At 41.4% G+C, this 13,120-nt stretch overlaps 1 protein-coding gene across 1 annotated transcript in view; it reads right to left on the minus strand.

Annotated features, from left to right (window-relative positions):
- Window positions 1–309: 309 nt before the first annotated feature.
- The window catches only part of LOC135246957 (uncharacterized), a 51,682-nt gene continuing 38,871 nt past the window's right edge, over window positions 310–13,120 (minus strand). Inside the window, 5 exon segments of the mRNA XM_064320235.1 lie at window positions 310–344; window positions 529–1,236; window positions 2,315–3,025; window positions 4,102–4,812; window positions 5,891–6,596. Coding sequence (XP_064176305.1) covers window positions 310–344; window positions 529–1,236; window positions 2,315–3,025; window positions 4,102–4,812; window positions 5,891–6,596 — 2,871 coding nt within the window.

Raw genomic sequence — 13,120 nt, forward strand, 5'->3', positions numbered from 1 at the left:
TCAGTTCAACTGAGCGTCTGCAGCGTAAACAAACTCATGAAATGAACTACTGCTAACTCAAGATATGTGGAGGGATGAGAAGTTGGCAGCTGACATCCACACTTCAAAGGGTATGTGTGCTTCTCAGAGCGCTGTTTAATCGGGGTGGCCGCAGTAATGAGACTGGATTATGAATAAAACGGGGCTTTGCAAACTGGGAAAACAATGAACTAAACGCAATGAAAATATTTTATTAAACTATTACTACTGCCTCTCTGATTGGCCCCTCATTCATACGGAAGTTAAATCAATAATTCTACATTATAAAATTTAGACATTGACCTCTTTAAAGATCAACTGTAACACTTCAGTATGCAGCACAGGGGAAAGTCAGGGAGAAAAAACAGGACAGATATACACCTTTCTCTGGAGTAACACTTTTCATTAGTAAAACACCTCAATAGAAAATAATTCAAAACAGTTATGATTAATGTCAATATTCCACTTTAATTCAACTAAAAGTAAATTCTATAAATGAACGAAACTTACCCTCAAAAAGTGCTCCGAGAGTTTGTCTCTGATTCTGAACCTTTGTCATCCTCCGTTTCACTCGTTCTTCCACTGCCCTCCTCTTCTCTTCCACCTCCTGTAAGAGCATTCTATCTATTTCATAGAGAGAGCCTCCATGCCCTGCCATCATCTCCTCTATCTTCTCCAGCAGCTCTGTGACCTGAGTCCCATCAGCCCTGTTCTCATTGTTGAGAACATGATACCTGTTCCCACATTTCTCTATGAGCTCTTGGAGGGCCCTCCCTTCAGTCTCAATGTGCTGCTCAATGGTTGTGTCTCCCAGCCAGTCTCCCCTGGTGAACAGCACTATAGTGTGTCTCCAGACTCTCTCACTGAGAAGCTCCAGGTGTTCCACGCTGATCTCTTTGTTTCTCTCGAATCGCTGAGCTCACATAATGACCAGGAAGAGAGCGCAGGGTCCCGGGGGACACAGAGACACACTGCGCACAATCTCCTGTTTATCCAGCTCTGCAGTGTCCTTCACAGAATTATTCTTCCACCAGCCTGGTGTGTCGACCACAGTGACCTGTCTCCCAGCTACTTCACCCTGTCTCTTCACACACTGTGCAGTTCTTATTCCAGACTCAAACTCCTCTCTGCCCAGGATGGTGTTTCCTGCTGAACTCTTCCCACTCAGTCTCCCCCCCAGCAGCACAATCCTCAGCTCTGAGAGACGGTGCTCCTCCCCTGTCAGAGAGAAAGAGAACAATTTACTCCTCATCAGGAGTGTAACAGACATTCAGCTCTGAGTTGAGCTGCTCTCTGTAAGTTTGGAGTGGAGAGTATGAAAAATAAAATGAAATTTTATACTGAAGACTAAAAAGAGTTAGGCCAGGCAGTAAATTTGTAGGTGCACAGTTGTGCATGAGACTTTTATTGATACCAATATAATGTCTCATTCAGTTCAATACATATTAACAGCCTAAAAGGTCAAAATACACGTCTTTTAAAACTGTGATGAAAATATGTTAAAAATTTAAAATATCAGTACAGTAATTTTTGTCAAGAGGATTATTACTCGGAATTTAATGGCAAATATTATAAAGGGCTGCTGGGTGGCACATCCTGCTAAGACACTGTTCCAGTGTGTGGATGCACCCCACAGCCTGCTATCAAACCCTGACTGTGCAGTGCAGGCTGTGCTGGCAGCTCCACAGGGCAGCGTGTAATTGGCAGCAGCAGCAGGGAGAGTTCAGTCAGCAGGATTTTCTGTGTCTCATCAAGCACTAGCAACCGTCTCAGTTCAACTGAGCGTCTGCAGCGTAAACAAACTCATGAAATGAACTCCTGCTACTCAAGATATGTGGAGGGATGAGAAGTTGGCAGCTGACATCCACACTTCAAAGGGTATGTGTGCTTCTCTAACCCTGTTTAATCGGGGTGGCCGCAGTAATGAGACTGGATTATGAAAAAAAAGGAGCTTTGCAAACTGGGAAAACAATGAACTAAACGCAATGAAAATATTTTATTAAACTATTACTACTGCCTCTCTGTTTGGCCCCTCATTCATACAGAAGTTAAATCAATAATTCTACATGATAAAATTTAGACATTGACCTCTTTAAAGATGAACTGAAACACTTCAGTATGCAGTACAGGGGAAAGTCAGGGAGAAAAAACAGGACAGATATACACCTTTCTCTGGAGTAACACTTTTCATTAGTGAAACACCTCAATAGAAAATAATTCAACACAGTTTTGATTAATGGTAATATTCCACTTGAATTCAACTAAAAATTTAATTCTATAAATGAACGAAACTTACCCTCAAAAAGTTCTCTGAGAGTCTTTCTCTGCATCTGAACCTTCATCATCCTCTGTTTCACTCGTTCTTCCACTGTCCTCCTCTTCTCTTCCACCTCTCGTAAGAGCATTCTATCTATTTCATAGAGAGAGCCTCCATGCCCTGCCATCATCTCCTCTATCTTCTCCAGCAGCTCTGTGACCTGAGTCCCATCAGACCTGTTTTCATTGTTGAGAACATGATACCTGTTCCCACATTTCTCTATGAGCTCTTGGAGGGCCCTCCCTTCAGTCTCAATGTGCTGCTCAATGGTTCTGTCTCCCAGCCAGTCTCCCCAGGTGAACAGCACTATAGTGTGTCTCCAGACTCTCTCACTGAGAAGCTCCACGTGTTCCACTGCTGATCTCTTTGCTGTATCACTGATCGCTGAGCTCACATCAATGACCAGGAAGAGAGCGCAGGGTCCCGGGGGACACAGAGACACACTGCGCACAACCTCCTGTTTATCCAGCTCTGCAGTGGCCTTCACAGAATAATTGTTCCACCAGCCTGGTGTGTCGACCACAGTGACCTGTCTCCCAGCTACTTCACCCTGTCTCTTCACACACTGTGCAGTTCTTATTCCAGACTCAAACTCCTCTCTGCCCAGGATGGTGTTTCCTGCTGAACTCTTCCCACTCCCTCTCCCCCCCAGCAGCACAATCCTCAGCTCTGAGAGACGGTGCTCCTCCCCTGTCAGAGAGAAAGAGAACAATTTACTCCTCATCAGGAGAGTAACAGACATTCAGCTCTGAGTTGAGCTGCTCTCTGTAAGTTTGGAGTGGAGGTTATGAAAAATAAAATGAAATTTTATACTGAAGACTAAAAAGAGTTAGGCCAGGCAGTAAATTTGTAGGTGCACAGTTGTGCATGAGACTTTTATTGATACCAATATAATGTCTCATTCAGTTCAATACATATTAACAGCCTAAAAGGTCAAAATACACGCCTTTTAACTGTGATGAAAATATGTTAAAAATGTAAAATATCAGTACAGTAATTTTTGTCAAGAGGATTATTACTCGGAATTTAATGGCAAATATTATAAAGGGCTGCTGGGTGGCACATCCTGCTAAGACACTGTTCCAGTGTGTGGATGCACCCCACAGCCTGCTATCAAACCCTGACTGTGCAGTGCAGGCTGTCCTGGCAGCTCCACAGGGCAGCATGTAATTGGCAGCTGCAGCAGGGAGAGTTCAGTCAGCAGGATTTTCTGCGTCTCATCAAGCACTAGCAACCATCTCAGTTCAACTGAGCGTCCACAGCGTAAACAAACTCATGAAATGAACTCCTGCTACTCAAGATATGTGGAGGGATGAGAAGTTGGCAGCTGACATCCACACTTCAAAGGGTATGTGTGCTTCTCAGAACCCTGTTTAATCGGGGTGGCCGCAGAAATGAGACTGGATTATGAATAAAACGGGGCTTTTCAAGCTGGGAAAACAATGAACTAAACGCAATGAAAATATTTTTTAAAACTATTACTACTGCCTCTCTGTTTGGCCCCTCATTCATACAGAAGTTAAATCAATAATTCTACATTATTAAATTTAGACATTGACCTCTTTAAACATCAACTGTAACACTTCAGTATGCAGTACAGGGGAAAGTCAGGGAGAAAAAACAGGACAGATATACACCTTTCTCTGGAGTAACACTTTTCATTAGTAAAACATCACAATAGAAAATAATTCAACACAGTTTTGATTAATGGTAATATTCCACTTTAATTCAACTAAAAGTAAATTCTATAAATGAACGAAACTTACCCTCAAAAAGTGCTCTGAGAGTTTTTCTCTGATTCTGAACCTTCATCATCCTCTGTTTCACTCGTTCTTCCACTGCCCTCCTCTTCTCTTCCACCTCCTGTAAGAGCATTCTATCTACTTCATAGTGAGAGCCTCCATGTCCTGCCATCATCTCCTCTATCTTCTCCAGCAGCTCTGTGACCTGAGTCCCATCAGCCCTGTTCTTATTGTTGAGAACATGATACCTGTTCCCACATTTCTCTATGAGCTCTTGGAGGGCCCTCCCTTCAGTCTCAATGTGCTGCTCAATGGTTGTGTCTCCCAGACAGTCTCCCCAGGTGAACAGCACTATAATGTGTCTCCAGACTCTCTCATTGAGAAGCTCCAGGTGTTCCACCGCTGATCTTCTTTGTTTCTCTTCAAATGATGAGCTCACATATATGACCAGGAAGAGAGCGCAGGGTCCCGGGGGACACAGAGACACACTGCGCACAATCTCCTGTTTATCCAGCTCTGCAGTGTCCTTCACAGAATTATTCTTCCACCAGCCTGGTGTGTCGACCACAGTGACCTGTCTCCCAGCTACTTCACCCTGTCTCTTCACACACTGTGCAGTTCTTATTCCAGACTCAAACTCCTCTCTGCCCAGGATGGTGTTTCCTGCTGAACTCTTCCCACTCCTTCTCCCCCCCAGCAGCACAATCCTCAGATCTGAGAGACGGTGCTCCTCCCCTATCAGAGAGAAAGAGAACAATTTACTCCTCATCAGGAGTGTAACAGACATTCAGGTCTGAGATGAGCTGCTCTCTGTAAGTTTGGAGTGGAGAGTATGAAAAATAAAATGAAATTTTATACTGAAGACCAAAGAGAGTTAGGCCGGGCAGTAAATTTGTAGGTGCACAGTTGTGCATGAGACTTTTATTGATACCAATATAATGTCTCATTCAGTTCAATACATATTAACAGCCTAAAAGGTCAAAATACACGTCTTTTAAAACTGTGATGAAAATATGTTAAAAATGTAAAATATCAGTACAGTAATTTTTGTCAAGAGGATTATTACTCGGAATTTAATGGCAAATATTATAAAGGGCTGCTGGGTGGCACATCCTGCTAAGACACTGTTCCAGTGTGTGGATGCACCCCACAGTCTTGTATCAAACCCTGACTGTGCAGTGCAGGCTGTGCTGGCAGCTCCACAGGGCAGCGTGTAATTGGCAGCAGCAGCAGGGAGAGTTCAGTCAGCAGGATTTTCTGTGTCTCAGCAAGCACTAGCAACCATCTCAGTTCAACTGAGCGTCTGCAGCGTAAACAAACTCATGAAATGAACTCCTGCTTCTCAAGATATGTGGAGGGATGAGAAGTTGGCAGCTGACATCGACACTTCAAAGGGTATGTGTGCTTCTCTAACCCTGTTTAATCGGGGTGGCCGCAGTAATGAGACTGGATTATGAATAAAACGGGGCTTTGAAAACTGGGAAAACAATGAACTAAACGCAATGAAAATATTTTTTAAAACTATTACTACTGCCTCTCTGATTGGCCCCTCATTCATACAGAAGTTAAATCAATAATTCTACATTATAAAATTTAGACATTGACCTCTTTAAACATCAACTGTAACACTTCAGTATGCAGTACAGAGGAAAGTCAGGGAGAAAAAACAGGACAGATATACACCTTTCTCTGGAGTAACACTTTTCATTGGTAAAACACTTCAATGGAATATGATTCAGGACAGTAATGATTAATGTAAATATTCTAATGAAATTCCTCTAAGAAATAATTTCAATAAATGAAAAAAACTTACCCTCAAAAAGTGCTCTGAGAGTTTTTCTCTGATTCTGAACCTTTGTCATCCTCTGTTTCACTCGTTCTTCCACTGTCCTCCTCTTCTCTTCCACCTCCTGTAAGAGCATTCTATCTATTTCATAGAGAGAGCCTCCATGCCCTGCCATCATCTCCTCTATCTTCTCCAGCAGCACTGTGACCTGAGTCCCATCAGCCCTGTTCTCATTGTTGAGAACATGATACCTGTTCCCACATTTCTCTATGAGCTCTTGGAGGGCCCTCCCTTCAGTCTCAATGTGCTGCTCAATGGTTCTGTCTCCCAGCCAGTCTCCCCAGGTGAACAGCACTATAGTGTGTCTCCAGACTCTCTCACTGAGAAGCTCCAGGTGTTCCACCGCTGATCTCTTCTTTGAATCTCTGAACACTTTGCTCACATTAATGACCAGGAAGAGAGCGCAGGGTCCCGGGGGACACAGAGACACACTGCGCACAATCTCCTGTTTATCCAGCTCTGCAGTGTCCTTCACAGAATATGTCACCCACCAGCCTGGTGTGTCGACCACAGTGACCTGTCTCCCAGCTACTTCACCCTGTCTCTTCACACACTGTGCAGTTCTTACTCCAGACTCAAACTCCTCTCTGCCCAGGATGGTGTTTCCTGCTGAACTCTTCCCACTCAGTCTCCCCCCCAGCAGCACAATCCTCAGCTCTGAGAGACGGTGCTCCTCCCCTGTCAGACAGACAATATTTAAGTTCACAAGCATCGCTTTTTGACAAAATCAGCTATTTGATTAATTTATATAATCCTTTTATACTTCTCTTTTCTGGTACGCATGATAATATTTGGTTGTAAAATAAACAAAAAAAAAAAAACAATAATAAATCATTTTCTACACAGAAAGAAGAAACCCACCATGATGAGAGGTCACACCACCAGCTGCCATGTCAGTCCCACTGTCTTGGTCCATTTTCATCTGTTTAATAGAATTATTTTCTGCATTTTTAAAAATCATTGTCAGTTTTTATTTATTATGCTTACCCATTTTCTGCTAATTTTGTGCTGAAACATTTTGACACACAAATCGTGTGCCACATTATAACATTAGGCTTTCCTCCCATTTGATTCTGTTTTTGCAGGAATAGTTCACTTCCTTGGGTCACCTCTTCAGCTTAGTGCATATTTTTAATTGAACATTTTTTTGTGCATAGTTAAGATATTTTACATATTTAGATAACCGTTTGACTGGCCAGCTTTTCCATGGGCATTAGAGACATCAAAGGGTTTTGTGGTTAGAAATAGACTTGAAAACTAAACTGAACTGTCCCTTCAAGTTCAATTTTCAATGTCTTATCTTTACACCTTTTTCCCCACCCAAATAAGTCAAACAAGTTGGACAGCCATTATGCCAAACTTTTAAAGCCAACATTTCATGTAATAAGACATATAGGCCTACTATATTTTTTAAAGTGCACAATAGTTCATTAAATCACAAAAGGGTGCCATATGGCTTATAACAAATGTGGATTCTCACAGATGAAACTGCATAAAGTATTCAGTTTGTTAACAAAATTTTAATAGTCCGTTACCAAATTCAAGAAACACACCCCTGAAAGTAGATAGCCTACGGAAGCGCATTGCAACAACTGCAAAAACAATAAAAAATACAAATGAACAAAATAGTAGGCCTATATCGTGATCATTTTGCACTAATTTGGGATCATGAAATTGTCATATTTTCACATGAAAATATAATATTATCTTTATCCCAAATACACTACAACTTGACAAACATTCTCTTAATACGAAATAATTCCATCATACATGTTACGTGAAAAGATCATGCTAAAATATGGAAACGTAATGGTAAATGGACTGCATTTATATAGCGCTTTTATCCAAAGCGCTTTACAATTGATGCCTCTCATTCACCAGAGCAGTTAGGGGTTAGGTGTCTTGCTCAAGGACACTTCGACATGCCCAGGACGGGGTTTGAACCGGCAACCCTCCGACTGCCAGACAATCGGTCTTACCTCCTGAGCTATGTCGCCCCACGTCTATTCATTATGGCACAAGCGATAGCGTTGATTGAGTTTTACTTTCTTATTGGTTTCTGTCATGTTGCAGTAATGTCGACAGAGCATCGAGTGAAACATAGAGACCTGTAGGCCAGGCATGAATATTCAGATTGTAACTGTTTTATATATCCTCTCAAACACATTCATTATGTTTTTATGCGAACATTCGCTTTCATGTCTTGACATCCGAAGCGACAGAATGCATTCACGTTTCCAATATAACTGGCAACAACAGCAGAAAACATGCACACGTTGTAAACAATTTGCTGTTTGATTACTTTCTCATCGTCAATTCTATATAGGCTAATCGCAAAATGACAAGAATAGAATGAAAACTCAGACTTGCGTGAAAATTTAAATTAGTAGTGGTACAGCCACCGTTTGTTTTCCTTCGAAGTTACTGCTAGCCGAGCAGCGAAGTGTGCCCTCCAGATGCGAACCATGCACCATAAATTAGTCCATAGTCTTCCTGGTCTTTTTGTGGAATTGAAGAATGGCAGAGTAAAATTACGGCAGTCTGAAAAAGCTGAAGGTACGATTACTAGAATTAACCTGTTATTTTACCATGACAAAAAGTGCGGAAGATGATTTCCAGTTTGCTTTTACTGTATCACCAATGTGAATTACGCAGAACTACCGCATACCTCACATAACTGTATCAAATGTTTTGAGTCAATTACAACGGGCTAACAAAGAAAATCCGGAAGAAAATATTCAGCAACCGAATTAATCCGTTTGAATGTTTTAGTAGGTAATATGCTGTCCCAGCACGAATGCTTAGCATTTTATAAAACGAATACTAAAGCAAGAAAAGAACAGAAGAGCACACGTTATAATTCCAAGACGTTGGCAGGCTATAACCAAAAGTAGGCTACTGCGCCGCATAACATACAAGTTTGATTTGAAGTTATTATGAAAATAAATCGGTTTGCGCCTGCATATTTTTAAACATGGCGCCTGAAAATAGACACAAAAAAATGCTGCGAGTACTCGACCAATCAGAAATGTTCAGCGCTGCAAGCTCCACCCAAAAGGTTCCTGTACTTTCGGAAAGTACTACCCCCCGAGCAGGAACCTTTTGGGGGGTAAAATAAAGCCCCAGGAACTAAATTTAGACCCTAGTTCCTCAAAAGGTTCCTAGTTCCGGGGTATAGTTCCTGCGGTGGAAACGCGGCTATAGGTGTGCATGGATTGAATATGGGGGGAATGTTTAGTTTGTGTGGTAGTAATAGTAACTGCAGTAGTAGTAATAGCAGGTGTTTACGTGTCTGTATGTGCATGTCTGAGACTGAGAGTGAGTGTGTGAGACATTTTACAGAACACCTTAAAGCCTATTTAAAGGAAACCATTAAAATCCTTTCTGTATAAAGTGCTTTTTTGATGGAAGAAAAAGACACAAGTGAAAGGATGGACTGTGGGTGTTTTGGTAAGGAACCACTGCTTTCAGGATCATCCCTGTCCTAACGTGTGTTCCAGGTTCTGCTGGCAACCTTGGACCGGGTTTGGGTGGCAACATCTCACTGAGGCGTGGGTGTGGCTGGGCAGTTTCGGGGCGGGGCAGTTTATTATAATAGTGTTATCATTTATGTGATTGGCAGGCCCCCTCACCCAGCTCATATATTTATATGCTCTCTATTCACACAGCCAGATATTTACTGAAGCACTTTGGGCTGAGCCCCTGGCTCAAAGGTATACAGGGCCCAACCTGAGATATGAACTCACAACCACACAGGACCAGTTCCCAAATCATTATGCAGCTCTGCATCCCATGGTGTAGTACAATACTGAAAGACATGATAAAATAAAGCATAATCAATATTTCAGGAAACTCCCGTGAAGTAGACTAAATAAGGTTTGTAAATCTGGTGGATTTTATCTGAATATCCTGAAAGAATGTCAGACAGGCACCTCAAGCCTCACATCATCCCTGTGTATCTAAGCACAAAAAATGAACCCTTTCGTGATCCAAACATATTGCTATTGTTATTAATTACTGGACAGCCTGAACAAGTGTTGTGGAAACAAGTACACGCAGTTCATTTGCCTAACATGTCAGTACAGATCATATAAACTACCATGTTTACTTACAGGCATAGATGTAATGGCATCTCTTCATGAGTGAGATGAGTGAAATTGATCCGGTAGCATCAATTTAAACATAAAAGTGATGAAGTCATTCTGTCTGTCATGCAGAAATAAGTCAGCCAGACAGGGGGGATATGAAATGGGTGATTCGGGTGCAGTGTTAAAAAACAAAAAAACAAAATCCAAAACAAAAAATTTGTCTGTATGTAGGCTAGTGAGTAAAATAATAAAAACAAAAACTGGAATGAAGTGAGACCAGCCTGCTGTAGGTTGGAAGAACCTCTGTTATGCACTCTATGCACAAAAACATTTTTATAAAAACAAAAAAAGGGAAACACTGAGCGATAATGAAAGAGAAACCCCCCTGAGCAATAATCTATGTCACACCAGAACACAATGTACAAGAGCATTGATTAACTGATCATTGATTGATTAACTTGACGGCAATAAAACCTAAACAACCCAGCTAATGTTTACCATGGCCACTGCCCAGCACAGCACTCTTAAAACTATTCACGTAACCACCCAACCGCTGACCTGGTCATGACACCACAACACAACACACAGGTCTGATATCCAAAACCACAACAGTGTTTGAGTTGTGTATTTGTCTTAATTCCAATCCAAAATTTCACTCTTTTATATAAACCTGCATTGGATTGCATTGAATGTTTGAAGTGGGATTATTAAAAAATGCTACAGTACAATTTCACAGAAATGGGGTAGGATGTAGACCAAGACCCCTTCTGCCAGGAACAAGTGTTAGAATTTTCTGACCTTTTACATTTGGAGAGAAATTCTTATCCAAACTTTCATATTTTTCAATTTGCCTCTATTGGAGTAAATGGAAAATTTGAAGAGGGATTATTAAACAAACACGAAACCCTCCAGACCCACGGCACAACTTTTATTCTGACTGATTTAGCCAGGGTAATATTTTCACTGGAGACTTGATACTGCCTTATAACTTCAAAGTCCCGTCATTGTGAATGCTGAAATGGATTTTGAGAAGAGACACTTCATGCTACATCATGATAATGGCAATGACTGTCTGTGAAGTTTAGTATGGCACATAGCTCAGAGTAAGACCGATTGTCTGGCAGTCGGAGAGTTGCCGGTTCAAACCCCGCCCTGGGCGAGTCGAAGTGTCCTTGAGCAAGACACCTAACCCCTAACTGCTCTGGCGAATGAGAGGCATCAATTGTAAAGCGCTTTGGATAAAAGCGCTATATAAATGCAGTCCATTTACCATTTAGGTATCAAACAACAAGGCTGAATCCTTTTGACGGAATGTACAGAGAAACTATATGCTCAGATCTCATAGTTTCACTCACTGTGTCCAAGCAGAATCGATAACGTTTCAGAAAATATATAACGTTAAAAGATTTAATGCAATGTTCTACTGGGAGTTTTGCCGTTTATTGAAGGTGTGACAGAAAATTTTGGTGGCGCTGACTGTAAGCAAATGTTTTTCACATTTACCGTTCGATTGAGCAAGTACCATGCGCAGTACATTTTTATGGGTTAGTGCTGGCAGATTGTGCTAGCTACTTTACATGAACCTTGTACGGCGATCAATAAAGGCTAACAGAACAGTAGCAGTTACTGCTTGTCACTTGTACCATCACTGTAATGAACAAAAAAGGATACAAACTACCTTTTCTATGAGAAATGTGTTGTCGAGCTCACGTGCATACACTGCTGGTGACGTTGTAAAGCTCCGTTTCGCTCTCCGTACTATATAGGTAGCTTGCTATGGCACGTCCTCACCTCTAACGTTATTTGTTGTCCTCCGTGTGTCCATACATCTGTATCGGTGGTTGTAGCTGTGTGTCCTTAGCTCCTACTGATGCGTGCAGGATAGCAGCCGTACGCGCTAACTAGGTTAAGGAAAGTAGGCGATCCGTACGCGCTATAAACTAGGTTAGCTAAAGTAGGTGAAATGCGAACATTTTAGGGTGAGCTAAAGTAAAGTTAGGCAATAAAGCTGTGCTTAAAAAGATCGTGCTGTGAATGGCACAAGATTTTTAAGCACAGCTTTATCGCCTAACGTTACTTTAGCTCACCCTAACATGTTTGTGTTTGGCCTACTCCGACTAAACGGAGCACCACCTGCGCATGCGTCCTACTAAATGTCCTTCAAAGGTCATCTGTTAGTGAGTGAGTGAGTGAGTGACCACAATTTGCCATACATAGCCCACGGCCAGTTACTGCGCGCCGTGGGAAAAATGCAACAGTAACATTTCACCATAATGGGTTAGGATGTAGACCAGGACCCCTTCTGCCAGGAACAAGTGTCAGAATTTTCTGAACTTTCACATTTGGGGAGAAATACTTATAAAAACTTTCATATTTTTCAATTGCCGTCTATTGGACTACATGGAAAGTTTGAAGTGGGATTATTAAAAAATGCTACAGTGAAATTTCACAGAAATGGGGTAGGATGTAGACCAAGACTCCTTCTGCTAGGAACAAGTGTTAGAAGTTTGAGACCTTTTAAATTTCAGGAGATATTCCAATCCAAATTGTTGCTTTTTGTCACTCAGCCTGCATTGGATTACATAGTTGGGGTGGGATTATTTGAAAACCCTTCAGGAATATTTCACCCAAATCAGGTCAGTACTACTTCAGGACCCCTTCTGTTATATTTAAATGTCAAATTTTGAGACCTTTAAATTTTGAGGAGAAATGGCCATCTAATATGTCCATTGTTCAATAGGATTGTGTTACTTTATTTGTTTATATAGACAGTTTGGAGTTTTATTGCATATGCTGCAGTGATATCAACACCATTTCAAACGTACATTATTTCCTGTTCTCTCATACACACGACATGTTGAAACGATTAGACTTTGAGGAGAAAACAAAATGTGGTATCTGGTCCTTCCATATTACAGTCTTAAAAGACATGTGAAGTGATCGTAACAAAATAAATAATAATTTTTAAAAAACTAATTTCACATCACCACCTTTGTTCAATTTCTCTCTTGAGCGGTATATCACATTTAGAAGCAAATTATAGCCTTTTCAAACACGTAAGGAAGACCGCGACACCATCCAATCATATAACGCAACCGATTTAAAGTGG

This window comes from Anguilla rostrata, unplaced genomic scaffold (assembly GCF_018555375.3).
Source record: "Anguilla rostrata isolate EN2019 unplaced genomic scaffold, ASM1855537v3 scaf0994, whole genome shotgun sequence".
NCBI lineage: Eukaryota > Metazoa > Chordata > Actinopteri > Anguilliformes > Anguillidae > Anguilla > Anguilla rostrata.